This window comes from Corvus hawaiiensis, chromosome 5 (assembly GCF_020740725.1).
Source record: "Corvus hawaiiensis isolate bCorHaw1 chromosome 5, bCorHaw1.pri.cur, whole genome shotgun sequence".
Taxonomy (NCBI): domain Eukaryota; kingdom Metazoa; phylum Chordata; class Aves; order Passeriformes; family Corvidae; genus Corvus; species Corvus hawaiiensis.
The window spans coordinates 25,046,168-25,064,633 of NC_063217.1; the positions used below are offsets into that span (position 1 = coordinate 25,046,168).

General features: G+C 44.0%; 1 protein-coding gene across 2 annotated transcripts in view; it reads right to left on the minus strand.

Moving 5' to 3' along the window:
- The window catches only part of BEND4 (BEN domain containing 4), a 31,282-nt gene extending 15,926 nt beyond the window's left edge, over positions 1-15,356 (minus strand). For both annotated transcript variants that reach the window (XM_048302776.1, XM_048302777.1), the window contains exons 1-2: positions 14,908-15,356; positions 6,040-6,606 (exon numbers count right to left, since the gene is read on the minus strand). In XM_048302776.1, the coding sequence (XP_048158733.1) occupies positions 6,040-6,606; positions 14,908-15,271 (931 nt within the window). In that variant the 5' untranslated portion in view covers positions 15,272-15,356. The remainder of the gene's footprint in view (positions 1-6,039; positions 6,607-14,907) is intronic.
- Between the last annotated feature and the right edge of the window lie 3,110 nt (positions 15,357-18,466).

The following is an 18,466-nucleotide window of genomic DNA, read 5'->3' on the forward strand; positions in this document are numbered from 1 at the left end:
ATACAGCAGAAATCAAAAGAATCGACATAATATGTAGGAGGGTGTTAAAGATTTCCTAAACTGACCTACATGCCAACTGAAAACAGGGAAGGGAGAAAAATTGTAGGAAATATCCTATTACTTTTAAAATCCCTCTCAGCTGTGTTTTTCCAGGCAAATTTCTATGAATCTACCTCTGAAAAGCCATTGTACTTTTAATTTTCTTTTGCAATAGATTTCTTCCAGAAAAACAATGTTCCTCTCCCATATGCCCCTGGGATGTACACCTCTGCATAAACAACAGATTAAAAGAGATAAAACAAGGCAGCTATGTATCTCATTTAAATGATGCTGCCGCATGCTCCTGTGGCTTTTATTTTTGTCTGTGCTCTCTCATGTTCCTTCTACTCATTAGAAGGAGCCCCCTCTTGCGATCCCTTTCAGCAGTGAAGTCTTCCCTTTGGAAGAGACATCCTCTATAAACCCCTCTACTACACATTTCTACTGCTGGTAACTAACAGAGAAACCAAGAAGTCCCCTGTGAGAAGGGACAGGTTTGTGCCACCAAAACCCAAATGTTTACTTGCAAAGGGCAAACCAAAGTTGAGACGAGGGAGTTCATCCTTGACAGGCTGGACTGCAGCTCCCCACAAAATTCCCACCAGCTCCTGTTCCTCAAGTAGGCCAAGAAAACTGATCTCCCAAATTCTTGTGGGTTTGTATCCAGAAACATGGAGAAAATAGATAAAGCAAGCCTGGTCTGCTGCAGTTACATGTCTCAGTAAGTTTTTGTACTCAGGTTGGTTTAGCAAAGTAAGCTGTCATCCCCAGCAGCAAGCAAAGCCGTGCTACAAATCCAAAGGGGTTCTTGTGCCAAACACTGGGTAACCGTGCTCGAGGCTCTCTGTTCTCACACTAACTTCACACTTTGAAGCTGAACAGCCCAACGAGGCCACAGATCAGACCAAAACATCCAGAACATCAAGGGAAACCAAAGAAGCAGTTAAATGTGAACATCAAGAAAAAGGACAAAAAAAAAGGACATGAAAAAGTGTTCATCATAATCCTTGATGGCTGCTTTATCTATGCTGTGGCTGTGGTAGGCTCTTTGGAAACATGAGGCTCTGAAAGTATAAAGGCGACAGGAGTTGGAGGGAAAAGTAATATATTTTATTAGATCATCCAATAGTCAGGAAGAAGAGTCAAGCCTTGGGCACACAAAACCTCCTGGAAAGCTTGTCTAACTTTTTCAATTATGTTGATATTAACTCTACCTGCAAATCCCAGTTTGCTTTGGCTGCATCCAGCCACTGCGAGTGCAGTCTCCATAAGTGACCAGGCCTCAACATTTGAGGGGGTTTTCCTTCCCTATCCCTCCGCTATTTGCTGGAGTACTTTTTGCTGCTCAGCTAACAAAGTAAGAATGATCATTGTATTTATCACACACTGCTTCATCTTAATTACTAATTTATACCTTTTCACTACTTTCAGACTGATTTATCCAAAACCACGCAGCAAAGCTGGGAGCACCAGGAGACAAACCCTAACTCATGATTATAGACCACTGCCTTAACCACCTGGAAACATTTCCTCCCTTTCAGGTAAGAAAGTGTGAGAAAATCATGCTGATAATAGTGAAGAACTGTTTAATACCCTCATATACTACATGGTTAAAACCCAGGTCTTACATGCAGCTCCACAAATATGTCTTTAAATTCACTACTGGGAATGTATCACAGCCACAGTAATTTCTGTATGGAGGAAAGGGACTAGGAGACACTTTGCTCCTCATGTGGATGGATTACTTTGCTTTGTTCTTGATAATCTCAAAACCTTAAAGAGCCAATGATGTTTGCCAAACTCCTTCCAAAAATTGCTTTAACTTTAATTATTTTTCAAAAGAAGACAAGATAACACACTGAATGACAATCTTTCTCTTCTGTTCAGTTGAATTGAAAATTGAAAATGTTTGATTAATGTTTTTCCCTAAAAAAAAAAAAAACAACGTATTGGGGAAACTGGACAAGTTGAAAGAAGTTAAAGTGCTCCAAATCCCAAGCACTGAAATACTAATTTTTCTTCATTTATTCTACAGCTGGAACAATTAAGATTTCACACAAATTTAAGTATTGTTTCAGTCAAATCAAACGGGTACTTTTTGAGAAAAAGAGATTCACCCATTCAGCAACCAAAATATACGCAATATTTTACCCATGTAATCATTTCTTTCCAGTGGTGATCTGCCAAAGAGTGATGCTAGGCTACAGACAAAAAGATCCTACAGAACTGAAGGGCTTCTACAGCAACAGGGCAGAGTCCTGAAAACTGAAAAATCTTATTTTCTGTGTCCAAAAGCTACAGGAGGGTATGTCTTCTGTAGTATTTGTTAAAACAGAAAAAAGTGTCATTGCCTTTACATCTGCTGAGAAAACACTCTTTTTCTCGGTAGTCTCTTTGTCAGCCTTGCTTTGCAAAGCTAGAGGCAGGGATGTATAGCAGCAACTATTTTTAGATCGCAAACTCTCATGGATTTTAAAAGGGCTTTTGCATATGGAAACTAAAAAAAAGAAATGCAAAGTATTTCAGGAGAAGGATAAAATGATTCATATTATACAGCAGAAGGGAAGGGTTGGTGCTTTTATATTCTGCTGGTAGAGTTGCTAGTGGGAATCTCAGCAACTGTGGGGAAGGCATGGTGCACACTGCCACCACCCCACAGGGTACCCTGCCAGTCTCATCCAGCAGCTCTGGACTAGCTCCCACAACGATGAGAAGAAAAACCACTATGTAAAAAAATTCCTGCTCTTTCAGTGGCTTGATGGAGACAGTATGGCAGCATTCACACTCATATAGCCACCGCCTCAGTTGCCTCTCTGCCGCACTCATTGCCTTCCCTGGCCCATCAGATGCCCTGCATGAGGTGGATGAATGCTCAGGGAAGAAAGTTTGTGCTCTTAGATTACTTTGATGTGATAGATGGTGGCAGACAACACTGAAACACCGTAGAGGGCTTTCTGTCTCCCTCCTGAGGCATGCAACATCTTGATGGGCAAAAAAAAAAGGCTCAGAGGACAAGTGCCAGTTTCCATACAGAGCTGGGCATTTCAAGTCACAGAAAAATTACTGCCAGCTTTTTTGGTAGTAGAAGCTCACAGGAGCAAAATGACCATTAGTGACAAAAATAATTAGACATTGCCTTTAGGTGATTTTTGATTAACTTTGCTCAGTGGTGGCTGTGTGACTGCCTGAGGAGCTCTGTCCTACCATGTAGCAAAATTCAAGGGAGCTTCTGCGGCTCTTAACACTTCTCCAAACACATGGGTCATTTCAGATCTATCTGGATATGCCACCAGACAGCAGCAGATGTATCTGATGATGATTTTATGTTGGCAGATGAAGTCCTACCTCCTTGCACAATTTTTATGTTTGTCTGCTTCCTTTGATACACTGTTAACAAGGAGTTTCATGACTCCTGGGAGGTGTAAAATGACTATGATTATGAATGTTTATCACTTTTAAAGGGAGATGAAGGGTAAGTGTGATGACCCAGGTAAATACTAGCTGCTTAACCCAGCATTAATCCTAGCAAAATACAGGCAATCACAACGGGATCCCAATGACAAAGAACTAAAGAATATGAATGTAATTAATTCCAGTCAAAATGGTCATATGGAAAGTAGATCTTGCCAGACTAACCAGATTGTCATTCTTTGATGAGATTATAGGTTCACTCAAAAAAGTTAGGCTGAACAATATAAGATACCTAGACTCCTGAGGGGTATTTAACTTACTATCATGAGTTAGATTGCAAAAGTAGCAACACTCAACACCTAGTCTAGCAGACTAGAACATATATAGATTAGGAACCTGCTACTGACATCTCAAATAATTGTCATTGCAGGAATCATCATTAATAGATGTGTTTCTAGAAAGGTCCAACAGGGACTAACAACACCCTCAATACCATTCAACGTTTCTAACCAGTATAACAAAGTTAATTTAAAAACAACTAGAAAAATTCTGGATGATACAGAAATTGACAAATCAGCAACCAGTGGGCAAGTGGGACAGTGGGAGCAATCTGGAACACTTAGTACATGAACACAGACAATACAAGGTGTGTACTTCTAGGAAGAAATGTGCACAGAATGAGAAGCTCAGCTGCACAACCCACCAGGGAAACCATGGGTGCAAGCAAAGAGTCTGTTCTCCTTTTTCAGGCTCATAGGAACATATTGCAGGCATTTGTAGTGCCCAAATTTTAAAGAAATTAGCAGGAGAGGAGAAAAAAACTGCAAAGAAGGATTCAGCTCATTTGAGGAGTTTCAAACAGTTCTGTTTGCTTTGTTTATTTAAAATGGAAATTAAGTCAGCTTTCAGTCTTTAAGTACTTTCAATCTGAAGAAGTACCAAGACCTATAGAGCACTTCATTTAGTGGAGCAAAGCATAAAAATCAATGGCTAAAAGCTGATTTCAGGGAGTCAGGCAGGGAACACGGCACATATTTTCACCAGTGTAATTAAGCACTGGAACCAAGTGTCAGGGTAAGAGATACAGCCGCTGCTCACCAGCGACTGGAGGCCTTCTGAGATACTGCTTGAGTCAAATACAAGTTATGCGTTAGTGAAAGTCAAAAAAATTACTGTGTTCAGTACAGGTGACTGAATGAAAGCTGTCAATCAGATTATGGACCCTACAGGGTCATTTTTGGTCTTATACACCTGAAGGTAAGACTCAACAGGAATTGGAAGTCCACACAATTACCTTTGTCACGCAGTGTTACCAGATGATGTACTAACCACTGCTGAAACCAGTGACAGCACATGAGTTATGGTAACTCCACATTTTTGGGAGGGGTGAGGGAGTTACTCCAAATTTTCTGTTTTCTTTGCACCAAACAATGCTGCTTATAGGATTTGCCAGTATCCCTATGGACCAATGCACAGAAGAAAAACACAATGTGATATAAATAATGCATAGTACATCACTGATATCAGGGGAGAAGAATTATGAGGACTACTGCTTGCATTTTGCTCAGATTTTGCAACAGCCTCTACATATTGGGGCAATAGTTGGTTTCTGCCTTCTTCCTTTCTGCATAGTTAGGAGCTTTGAAGTATTTTCTCTCTTGCAGCTCATGCTATACTATACCTGCTTTTCTGCCATTCAGAGACTGTTCAACTAACTTTTCATGATCTACCCTAAGCACCTCAAATTCCGGTAAAAAAAGTGCAGTTTCCTAGTGTTTATACAAGTCAGAAGCATGTTGTACGCTTCTTTCCTTTGCTAAGTTCCAATTTGCTTTTAGTGTTACTATTTGAGGTTTTTTTTTGCCTGTGCTGAAAGTTTAGAAAATACAAGTCCAAGACACTTTGTTCTTATCCCACACCATTCTTCAAGTATCTTGGCGCACCTGAACAGCGAGAAGTCCTGGGTTTAAAGGGCAAGAGAAGCTTTTCACAGAAGGGGTTTCTATTTGATTGGTTTCTGTCCTTCTGCTCTCTCCCAGTGGCTTCCAGGTATTGCTGAACTGGAAAAGTTGTTAGGATTTTTTTTTTCAGATTTTATTTGAAGGTGAATAGGAGGAGATGTATTAATGCTTCTCACCAAACTAGCAGTAATTTAAAAGAAACTGTTCAAGGTAAAATCCAAATCTATTTCTGGTAAAACTATGGTGTAACTTTGTTTAGTTTCCTTGAGTAACCAAAAGAAGGAGCCCCAAAAGGGAACTAGGTTTACAATGTCACTTAAATAACAAGACAGATAAAGAGTTACAAAAGCATATGCTTGAAATTACTACAACAAACCACCTGATATTTGGAATTTGGGGTTGCAAGTACATCCCTACCTGAACACAGCCAACTAGTGTAGGACTCAAGATTCATATAGAGGAGTAATTTTCCACTGGGCACAGCTATAGGAATTTTGGCTGGAGACAAATTCCAGTGTTTGATTACTATGATCACAACCTTAAAAAAATTACTAGAACTTGAAATACACTATTACCCAAACTATTTTTATCACTGAATGGCAACATTATATGGCAGGGGATTATTTACCTGGAATGCTCTCCAACTTTCTACGAAGCTCCTCATTCTCTTGTTGCAATGAAATTACCTCCTGCTCTAGCTCTTGACACCGAGGGCAGTAACCTTCTTCCTCTTCCTCTTCTTCCTCCTCTGGAAGTGTAGAAGATGATGGATGACCATGAGATTCTGATGTTGCTGGAGATGTCCATCCACCTAAAGTGTGTACTGGAGAGGTTGAAAGTGGATCCACATCTGCCAAATGGCTAAAATCATTTATTGATGAGGTGTTCTGAGAAGGGAAGCTCCCAGAAAGCAAATAGTTCTGAAGGGAATCGGTAAAAACTCTCAGAAAGGCTGAGGTTTGTTGTTTCTTTTGCATATACTGCATCTCTATGTCTAAAATGTCTGACGTCTGACTATGGACCACTTTCCCGAGCTGACATTGCTCTTGTCTTTCACTATAATTTGGGTTTTCCTGCTTTATACAAGAAATCATGGACTGAGAGTGATTGTTGTCCAGCAGTTTTCCACCACAATTTAAGAGACTTAGAACCCGGCTGCATTGTTGGGCAAAGGCATCCAGAATCATTCGACTCTCTGCAACAAAAGAAAAGATGAATCACAGAAACCTAATGCAAAAGGTTATGCCAAGGCAGCAGCAGCTAGATGAATGTACACAACTGTTTACAGCAGCATGCATTTTATTTCTGAACACATTAAAATTATGGCTTCTGCTTTAATACTTCTGCAACACTGTGATTTAAAACAATCCTGACTTTGTTTCTATTTTGAGAGTGCCCTTCTGCCCTTGCTGTTAATCAGAAATGCATTGTGATGATAGACACTGCTTACTGACATCTTCTTTCAGAGGGATTAAGTCAGGAAAATGGGGAAGAAAATAAAAATTCCATCCAATTTGCTACAAGTAAAAGTTCAAGTAAGTACTTCCCTGAAAGCCTATTTCAAGCTGCTGGAGGGCATTGTCTGTACATCTTTGTAGGACTTTGCACCACACCTTTGTCCTTTGCCCGGTTCCTCTCCAACAAGGCTTTCAAGCTTTGTTTTTTTCTCCTTTTTGTCTTTGATGCACTTGTTTGACATTGGGCACAGGACACTCCACAAAACTGACCCCCAATTCTACGGACTTTGCTTCTGTTTCTTTTGTTCTAGGTTCCAGATATGTCCAGGAACAACTCAGAGTGATAAGCACTGACTCCTCTTCTTAAATCGAGCAAAAACACCCTACAGGTTTGCGGGCAGGCCAGTACAGTGAAGAGTGGAGTTCTTCAACATGCTCTGGATTCAATCAGGAAACTGCATAGGGTTGTGCAGCAGTTTCTGGGGGCAGCAGCTCAGCTATGGAAGTAGGATAGGGATGCCGTGCTGCACATAGTCAGCTTTGCCTCTAATGACAGGAGGTGTCATATCTCAGGGAGCAATAGCAGCTTCAAGCTAAACCTACGCAGTAGGATGGCTCATTTCTGCAATGTCTACATGTATAGCACAAGCTGCTGTAATACTTCTGGGACCCAGATAGAAAATGACCAAGATATTTATGACACGACCTGTTCGGCTCCCCAGTAAAAATAGTGCTTTTTAATTTTTTTTAGCTTATTCAAAGCTAAGTTCCTCTAGGTATCTAAACAGAGGTAACTAACGTTTTGCATAAGAAAAAAAGACTGGTGGGTTAAAGTGCTGCCAATTTTGGAGAGCACTTCTCAGGCAGGCTTGACTTTTAGAAAGTGGCAAACGCATTTACTTTTGAAAAGGCAACCTGCTACAGATGCATGAGACTAAGCACCCCAGACCTTCATTTACCTTCACTTCATCAGTAGCCTCATCACACTCATAATACATAAAGAACAGAAGCGTTCAGAATTCAGGTCTTTAAGAGGTACCACTTTTCACAGCACTTCTTCAAGATCCAGAAGATACCCTGTCTGCTGGAAAATCTACTTCACACTGAGGCTAGTACCGCTGGCCTGAAGAATATTTGAAACAACACTAATTTGCATTTGCACCATCCTCCAGATCTCTGCAAAGAGGGCAGGGCTGAAGCAGCACACAAATACTTTCAGTCTTGAATGCAGCCAGAGGAGACCTCCCTGACACAAAACCCTAGGATATGATCTCCTGAGGACTTAACTGAAAGAACAGGAACCTGGGGTGGGCAGAGCAAGCCCAAGCCCAGTGCTGGGTCACGAGGTTGCCCAGGGCCATGCAGGGATTGCCCAGGGACTCTGTGTGAAGGACTGGAGTAGCCCTAAGACCACTTCAAGCATCCTCACCATCAGCCTCCTGCATTTACACACCGTACCACACTCCTGTAAATGAGTTCAGACTAACGAGGGTGGATTTCTACAACACATCTTTGATCCAAAGCATTATGCAATACCCTCTGCCCACACTACAAACTCCAAAGGGCAGAAATGCACAGGCACTGCTGCCCCCTTTGCAAGGGGGTGCCAGTGAGGTGCCAGGTGCTCTGTAGTGTCCATTATCCACTGCCTTTCCTTCTCTTTTTCTACACTAACCTAAGGCCAGATGCCTTTAACCCTTATAGTCAATGCCACTGCAAAACAACACAGCACAACAGACGTAATACGACTTAAAAGAAGAGAATCCTGGTGACATGGCAACTTTCTAGCTGAGACGTGATAAACCAAAAGGAAATCAGGAAATTCAAGCATCACTAACAACCTCAAGATGTGTTTTCTTTGCCTTATTTCTTTCCATATTTCCCCTTTAAAATTATTACAGGATGATATTGACTGTAACTTTGCAATCCCATGACAGAATTTCTTTTCATTCATTTTAATCCTGTAATCTGATTCCAGACCTGAAGCCATATATACTGTTTGTATTTTAATCATTATTGTCCCTGTTCGAAAAACAGTCACTTATTCCTTGCATATCCTTGTTGCATGGGGACAAGATATGAATGAAACAACTGCAAAGGGATTAGACTATTATAAGAGATGTTATTCTAATATTATGGTTTATTCTAAAACCAGCAAAAAGTAACCTGACATTCAAATTACTAGTTTTGAAGAATACCAAAATACACATTAACATCAGTAAAGATTAATTAATTAAAACTAATTATTAGTTTTAAAATTTAATGCATTAGACACATTCACTGTGATAATGGTTTAAAATGCAACTGAAATTTTATACAGAAATGACATTATTGATTTAATCTTCAGTATCAGATCTACTACAAGGACACAGTAACAGCAATTACTGTTTTTTTTCTTAACTTCAACCCATACTCAAAGACATAAAAATGAGCCATGACAAAGCAGGGCTCATTTGAAAGGCTAGCCCAGAGATGCACAAATGCTTTTTTTGTGGGTACTGCTGGGCAGCAATAGTGAGGGATGCTCTCAGCACATATTCTGGAAATATCTGTCTCTGTGCTGAAGTAGGTTCTGCTTTGAAGATACTTCTACACCAGTAATGGTGCACACACCCACAGTCTGAACAACCCTAAATGAGAATGATAACTACAGTAATTTCTTATGATGGAGAAAAAAATAAAAACAAATGCTGCCCATTTAGCATATATTGTAGAGATTGGGATTTCAGCTTTTACAGACTGACTGTAATTAGAAATGCAAGCACTGTGCAGTGTCTAATCACCTAAGAAATGACAAAAAGTTGTTTTTATGTGATTACTACTGAATAAACACCAGTCTATGATTCTTAATTGATTTAATATAATGTATGTATTTTCTGTGAAAGTAGGATTCTATTGAAATCACTGTGCTGGACTAAAACAGTGTAAGCAGTTTATAAAAGTCTTATTGTGATATTCCTTTTCCTTATAACCTTGCTCACCAACCATGTAATTCTAATGTCTCAGACCCCAGAGTCTTTACTCTTACAGAACTTCTATTGACTTTAACTAGACATTTGCCTGGAGGTGGACTTGCTGGATAAGACTCATAAAGTGCTAAGAGAATAGGATTAAATTGCTAAAAGTGTAAGTATTCCTAACTAGATTATTTGAGACTGCAAGCAACCAGAAGATACTATCATATGGTAAATCAGGTACCAGCTCCCAAACACAGCATTCATCTTTACATCTTTTTCTCAATGATGATGGACTAGGCGATCTTCTTAGCTATTCAACTGCCAGACTGAAAACAGGGTTTAGTATGAGCAAACATCTGAAACTCAATCTGATAACTTACACTAAGGCACCAGAAAAGATGTCTGGAAAATTTGGCAGGTTAACTTCAGCTTTTTCTACACCTAAAGATCTTTTCAATACTTAGATCAGACAGCTTTATTAATAAGGCATTGTGTTGGGTCTCAGTAGCTCTGGATTCAGGTTGTGGCTTTTCCATAGTTTCCTTTGTATTCTTGGGCAGCCGGTTTAAAAAGTCATCTTTATAAGTACTGAGTGGATCTGAATGCCATACATTCTCCCCTGCAGGGAATGTATTCATTGGTATTTAATTTTCAGCAAGATTGTGACGTTTGGGTTCCTTAGCAATTTCAATCATCTCACTCTTCACCTTGCAGTGACTCAGCCCTCTCACCTGATTATTTATATTTCTTGATTTGTTTATTATAATATTCTTATTAATTGAGATCCTGGGGCAGCAGCCTTGTACCCCTTGAACTGGCCTTTATCCAAGCATAGAGACTTAGTCATTATGCTTTTAGATATGACCATCGCTGTAGATATCTGTGCTTAGGTCACAAAATTGAGAGCATCTGACACCTCCTATGACTAAGAGATGGTTTTTTGGGCATCGTGCATGAAAATCATCAAGAAGGTCCAGTAGATCAAGACGACAAGTGTCTGGCCATTTCAGTACTGATCTGAGAGATCTACTTCCAGATGAGGGCTCCCAATTCCTAAGATAAGGCCAAAACACTGGTCTTTACCTTTGCTGTTCACAGAACAAACAGTTTTTCTCTCTGGGCATGACAGAGCTTAATTAACTGGTCATGTTAAATACGCCATATTTTTAGCACTGCTAAAAGGTGTTACCAGCTCTGCACTTCTTCCTCTGCTTTCCATGAAAGCCCACCCTAAATTTTAAGCTGCCCTGCAAGGTCTGCATCATGCTTTCCTAAGGAAAAGGACTTTCTTTGGTGGATTATGGTACTGTTCAATGCACATGATACCAAAGACAGAGATACACATTGTTTTCATACCAGGAAAATAATCTGAACATATTAACAAAGAATTGGTATTTTACAGAAGAAAATGGGTATCTGCTGGTGCTTTGACTGAATCCATCTGCATGGCTCATAGAAGCAACAGCAGTCAGAGTAACCACTAGAGGAGACAGAAGGATTGTGTTGCAGTGCAGCTTCACATTTCTCATTGTAAGATGACATTTCTCATGCAGGATCTTTCCCCACATGATGGGCACTTGAGCTAAATTTTTCTTCACCATGGCAGTGGGTGGAGAACACCTGCTTTTCCTCCCTTCCCTAGTCCTTCTTCCTGCAATTCTGCTGAAGTATGGAAGCGAGTGGTCTCTTAGAAAGCAACTGAGGGAAAATTTGGTCACTCTTGGGAAGAGCTCTAACCATTAGAAAAAGCTGCAAAAATATGGAAGCATCTTTAGTCATGACTGAGTTTGAGGTGCCCACTCTAAAAAGCAAATTTGGAGCTGTGAATCCCAAGAGGCCAGAAATGTTATGCCTGAAGTTTAAGAATCAACCACATTAAGTGTTTAAGTTGCTGGCACAGTTAGGCATCCCAGGAGCGGTGTTCTACTAGCTATTTGCTCACTGTTGCCTGCACAAGTGAAAAGGTATCCCTGAAACTGAACTTAGGAAATGGGTGTCCCTACAAAAGTAACCTACAGCACTCCACTCTTTTATTCAACTAAGCACCTGCCAGGTGCTGAGGGTAAACTAAGTGGGAAAACTGTACACATCATGGATGGTGACTGCCTTGTGGAGAATGCACATGCAGCTGGACACCTGCTAAGGGGATGATCTGTCCCTCCCTACAACACCCACCACTTGAGATGAACCTGCGGCTAAGAAGTGTTCTGGGCCTGCTCTCCTCACTGCTGTGGGGAGCCAAGAGACTTTGCTGGCCAAATACAGGGTGACTGTGCACGGAGCACATGCAAATGCTCCCACTCTCCAGGGGCAAAACCCCAGCTCTGCTTCCCCAGAGGCAGCCTGAGCTATAAATTGGCTCACACATTAGTTAAGAGGACTTCAAGCCTTTGGACAATGGGAGTACCTCACATACATACAGCTCTGGAGTCCCAACTAGCTCCCTGCTTGTCTGAGTGGTGCTATGGCTCCCAAGCACAAGGTGCCTGGTATTACTCCATCACCAAGCAGGAAGGACAGGCACATAGCTCAGCAAAGCATCCCTACCTCTGCGATTAAAATACCCAGGAGATCTAAACCTTGCCTATTGCTTTATAGAATCACAGAATGTTTTGGGTTGGAAGGGACCTTAAAGTTCATCTAGTTCCAAACCCCTTGCTGTGGGCAGAGACACCTCCCACTAGACCAGGTTACTCAGACACCCATCCGACCCGGCCTTAAACACTGCCAGGGATGGGGCATCCACAGCTTCTCTGGGCAGCCTGTTCCAGTGCCTCATCATGCTCACAGTGAAAAATTTTTTCTGTATATCTAACCTAAATTTCCCATCTTCCAGGTTGAACCCATTACTCCTTGTCCTGTCGCTTCGGTTCCTCTTGAAGAGTTCCTCTACAGCTTCCTTGTGGGCCCTTCTAAGATATTGGAAGGCTGCTATGAGGTGTCCACGCAGCCTTCTCTTACCCAGGCTGAACGGCCCCCATGTTCTCAGCCTGTCTTCATAGGGAGGTGCTCCAGTCCCCTTACCAACTTCGTGGGCCATCTCTGTTAACAACTATCAGCTTCTGGTAACAACTTGTGTAAAATACCACTTGTACACACCAGACCAAGTTTCTGGTCTGTTTTCTCCTGTTCTGTTTCTCTCGGTACTTAAGTCTGAGCAAAGGGTAAGTTGGGACCCATTTAGGAACCTAAAGTAAAGCCTGAACGTGCAGTTGAAGGGACAGGGACTTCAAAGAACTTTGGTGCACGAATGGCAGTCCCTTGACTATCTCGTTCTTTAGCATAGGACTGAATCAAGGACAAGCTCTGAAGCCTGCTCTAGTGCCTGGTTAGTGCAATGTACACAGGAAGAAGAAAGTCCAAACTTCTGCTCATCAAAGCCCAGAGGGCTTTGCTGTGAATATGGCCTCGTATATCATCTACCAGACAGCTGAATGTTTTCCATGGCATAATCTGCTTCTGTAAAGAAATGTAGGTGTCACATTTATCATCAATGTTTTGATTATGGGCCACAAAGAATACTTAAATACCACCATTTGGGCATTTCATATAAGAAGCAATTTCATTAAAAAAGATTAGCTTCTGCCACGGATCACAGAACCATGCCCCAGAGACGTGAATTCTCTGGATAATCTATTCAAGTGTTAAACTTTTTTGGTAAAGTACTTGAATTACTTGTAACAAGACATGCTAAATTCATCCAGCACAAGGCTACTTCTAAGTGAAAACAGGCATTAAAACATAGCCATATATCCTATTAACTAGCGTATCTCCCTGTTTAGTAAGGAAATGTCATCACATTTGTTACAAAGGCAAACAGCAACATACCAAAACAGGATCCAATTTTTCTAAATAAATAAATCAATGATGTGTCAAAAATTAACAGATGAGTTAATATACCCGATGTTATCAAAACCAGATGGTGCTTCATAATATTCATCCTGTTCAGTCAAACCCTGAATATATTCTGGACCATCAGTATATAAAATAGGATGCTGCTATTTGTGATGGCAAACAAAAGCAATCATGCCTGCCAAGCACATACTATAACAGGCAGCATTTCAGCTCTGCTAGACAGAAAGTAATTAGAATGCTTTTAATGTCCAAAAGAATGATGCTGATAGGCTGCCACAGATGTGTAGATTTATGAATATTTATATGGTGGTTTATAGCTGACACTTTTATCAGTTGAAGAAGATAAAATATCTGCCTGACTCAAAAGCTTGACAGTCAGGTTAATAAAATCTCATTAAAGAGAATGACCTATGCAATTATATAGGATTTATTGTAATTCATTTTTGATTGTACGCTGCTTAAAGATGCAATTTCCCATTTCCTGATGCCAAATTTAGGTTGCATATCAAGATCTACGTGGTTTTTAACTCCAAGCCATCACTAGAGGAAAGATATGCATTCAGCATCTCGGTATCTTACACCTTTAAAGGAAAAAAAAAACCAACAATTTGATCTCCTGTTTGTCACTGCATCTTATGAAAACGGTGCAGGCAAGCAGCCGATCTATTTTCTTTCTGTTAAAATCACCACCTCTCTATCAGCAGCCTCTCCATTACCAGCAGCTCCTCCGGTAGCCGGCCCCAGCCTGCCGCCCTCCCCGGCGGAGCGGAGCGGGGCTGAGCGGAGCGGAGCGGCCGGCCCGGGGCTCCCCCCGTCCGCCCCCGCCAGCAGCAGCAGCAGCTCCCTCCCGCAGGTGCGCACCGGCCGGGGGGCGCCCGCCCCGCCAAGTCCTGCGCGGCTGCCGGCACAGTCCCCGCCGCCACCCCCTGCCCACCGCCCCGGGGGCGACGCCGGCCGGGCAGCGGCCCCGCCCGCCCCGGGAACTTCAGCGATGCCCGACCGACGGACGGACCCAGCCGCCCGCCCCGTCCCCGCCCGCATCCAGCCCCGGGGCGCCCGGGCCGCCAGCCCCGAGCGGGGGGACCCCGCGGGGGTCGCGCCCTTCGCCAGCCGCCCGGGAGAGGGATGCGCGTGTCGGCGGGGGGAGCCCGCAGCCCCCATCCCGCTCCCGCCTGCTGCAAAGTGCCCCGCGAAGTTGCGCGGAGGAAAGAGAGGAGTTGCGGGTACCTGCGCTCAGCTCCGCGCCGCCGCCCCCCGCCGCCGCCGGGCAGGGGCCGTAGCGGCCCGAGGAGCTCGGGGCCGGCGGCGGCGGGCGGGGGTGGCCCTGGGCAGCGCCGGGGGCGGCGGCGGGGCGGGCGGGCCCGTTGGGGAAGGGGCCGTGCGGCGCGTAGGGCAGCGGCTCGGCGGCGTGCGGGAAGGGCTGCCCCGCTCCGCGCCCCCGGGGCACCTCCACCATGGTGGGTCTCTCATAGCGCTTGGCCAGCGCCGCCCGCTTCCCGGGGAAGGTCTTCAGGACGCTGTAGGGACCCCGCTGCTTGTAGATTTTGGGGGTGCTGGGCCCCTCCTCCGCCGGCTGCATCTCCTCCTCCATCCTCCGCCGCCTCCCCCGGCGCGGCGCGGCCCCGCTCCGGGGCTGTGTCTGCCGCCGCCGCGGCTCGTCTCTGTGGCACGGCGGAGCCCCGGCGCGGCGGGGCGCCGGCCTGATTGACAGGCGGCCGCGCCAATGCCTGGAGGGAGACGGGCGGCGACCGGCAAGTGTTTAGGGTAATCTCTGCTAATGGCAGCGGGGTGGGGAGGCGGGCGCTGGCGGGGCCGCCGGCGCCCCCGGCACCCCCCCGCGGGGGCAGGTGAGCTGCGGGGCGGGGGACGAGCGGCCGCGGAGCCCCCCCGCCTCCGTCCGGCCGCGCCCGGCCCGAGGAGGCCGCGGGCTACGGCACCGCCCCGGCCCGCCGAGCGACGGCCGCCGCAAAAACTTTGTGTCCCCTCGGCCGGGCGCGGAGCCCCGCCGCCCGCCGGCCATCCCTCCCTCCCTCCCTCCCTCCCTTCCTCTCCCCGCACGGAGCGAGCCGCGGGCCCGCCTCCCCGGTTAGTAGGGGTGACATAAATAATGCCATAAATAAAAGTATTTGGGAGTCCAGGACCTGTCAGAGTTGATTAGGGCACAGAGGACATTTTCTTTCTCATTATGCAAAAGCGTTTCATGGCGAAATAAAAGAGGTTTCGCTGTAACTCATGCATGTCAGATTTCCAGGAATCCGAGAGATTAATCACATTTAACATTATTTGCAACGCCCCCCGTCCGCTTTTTCCAAACTGCTTAAATGGGGCGGACGCGTGGGGCACAAGCTGGTCCCGCTTCCCCCGCTCACGTTCCCCCTGTCGCCTGCCCGAGCTCTTTCAGGGACAGTTAAGAAATAATGAAACGATGGTGAAAGACAGGAGGAGAATGAGATGCCATCGAGAGACGTTTCTGAGAAATGGTGGAGATCTGGGTGAGATGGGAGACAGCTGAAACCGAATGATATGTTGAAGAAAAATAAACGATAACAAACTGCTCGCTTGCTCTCCCCATTCTTTTCTGCGAGGCAATTTTATATTTTGCATTAACATTTCCCTTCCTCTGTCCCACTTCTCGCCTGCTTCTGTTGCTATAATTTATCAGGATTACAATAAACCCTCTGGCTTGTGGAAGTAAAATTGCAGAACACCTTAGTTGTATTTAAGTGGTGGCAGTGGGAAATCATTCCTCTGTCATCACGTGGAGTTTGGGCCACTTATTGTGGTCATCGCTCTCCCATTTCAGCTTTTTTTATTTAGTCAGAGTTGGGCTTGCTGGAAATGAAAAGCAACCCTTCTCTACAGATGGTAATTAACTCCCCCGATCGTCAACCCATCTACTGCAGAAAAGTGGAGCTGAGTTCTACAAGTCAGGCATTCTTTTCATGCAGGGTGTACCAGGACCTGGTTTTGGTTTTGATTTTTTTGACAAGTAGAATAAATTGATTCATTGTAGCAGCCAAAAGCATCTAAGTAAAAGGCTAGTGTAATAGAAATCGCTGTTTTAGCTAAGCAGAATCAATCATAAGTCTCTGTTTCCTGACTGAGTCTGATCACTTGTGCTTAAAAAAAAAAAAAATTGCACTGTAATGCACAAGAAAGACTGGAAATATGTGTGAGAGAAACTGTTCCCACTCAGAAATTAAATATGTCCTCTGCCTTGTCTCATCTGACTGCCCTCTGCCACAGCAGCTATTGGAGTTCAGTACTAAAATTGTATAAAGTTAGTATTAGACTCTTTTAGACTCTTAATAGATTCAAAGAAACAATCCAAAATTACTTTCTCAGGTGTCAACTATTTTCATAGAGCTCACTACTCTTTGGTGTAGACGCATACCCCTCAGCTCCTCATGGAGGAGACAACCCTTGCCTAACATGAGTCCCGTACAGATGAAGAAAAACAGGGGTGACAGGTCATGTCCTCGAGGCAGAGGGTCCAGGGATCCAGGCAGATCATTGGGCAGATGCTGGTTCTCCATGGACAGGAAGAGAGAAGCAGGTTTGGAGTTAATGGGGCTCAAGGCCACTGAAATGAGGCGGGGACCTCATCTGTGAGGAAAATGGAATATGCACTGAATTTCTTTCTGCTGAGGTTTTTGACAGTGCCCATCACCACCAAAAGACCACTTTAGCTGTTTTAGGAAAGATGGGCTTTTCCTCTAGTTTGCTTTCAGTGATTCTTTTGGGTATGTAGACCTAAAAAATGTGTTGATGTCTCCCCACCTTTCCTTTTATGATTTCCCCTGAGTTTCAGATGAGGGAGTCTGATGTTGTGCTCAAAAGATTGTGTTTTGTGTGTAATCTGATGGGCTCCTGCAGATCAGTCCTGTGATGTAAAGTGTTTAATCCTGGTGGTCCCACCTTTTCCTTTGTGGAATCCCCTTTTTTAAGGAAACACCATTTTGTTCCTGGACAGGTATGCAGTCATTCTTGCAGGAGGACTACATGCCTTTGGAGTTGAGGAGAGTGGCTCTAGACTGGCAGATGGTCTTGAAGTACTGGGAGATGTTGCTGTGAGCGGTTTTGGGCTACCCTTTTCCACGGCTGCTCCGCACGGCACAGCCTACAGCTCCCCTGTGGTCTCAGCAAGTAGTACTGAAATTATTATTAACCAAACATTTAACTCTGAATTACAGCTCCAGTTTGGTTACACACTGGATGAAAACAGTTAACACATAGCCTTTACCTTGATCAACTAAAAAACCAAAAGCCTTAGCTTAGCTCATTTTCAGAAAGCCAAACACCTTCATTTCCCTTAGACTGTGCCACGACTTGGGATTTGACCCTGAAGAGAAGGTTGTGTCTTTCCTACCTGTTTACTAATGCAAGTTTTCACTGTTTCACTGACACTAAGGGCTGGAGATCTGTAACAGGATTATTGCAGAGCACTCTAAGCGGAAAAATGATGGGAAGTAACTGACCCTCGGAAAAAAACCTAATCAAAACAAAGACAACAGGCACAATGAAAAATAAGAAACCCAACATTGCTGCAGTATATACTCCTCTGCTCCTAGAAATCATTGCAAAGAGAATATTTGTCAGTGTATAGAAAAATACCCAATCTAGACACAGGCTATCAATCATGGAACATGCCTGTGTTGAAGGTACTGTGAGGTACTCAAAGAATAAAAGTGTGATTCATCTCTATCTTCCGAGCAGGGGCTAAATCTTGCTCCACTTATTCATGGGAGCAGTGCTCCTGTGATAACTAAAGCATGGAGGATTTGGC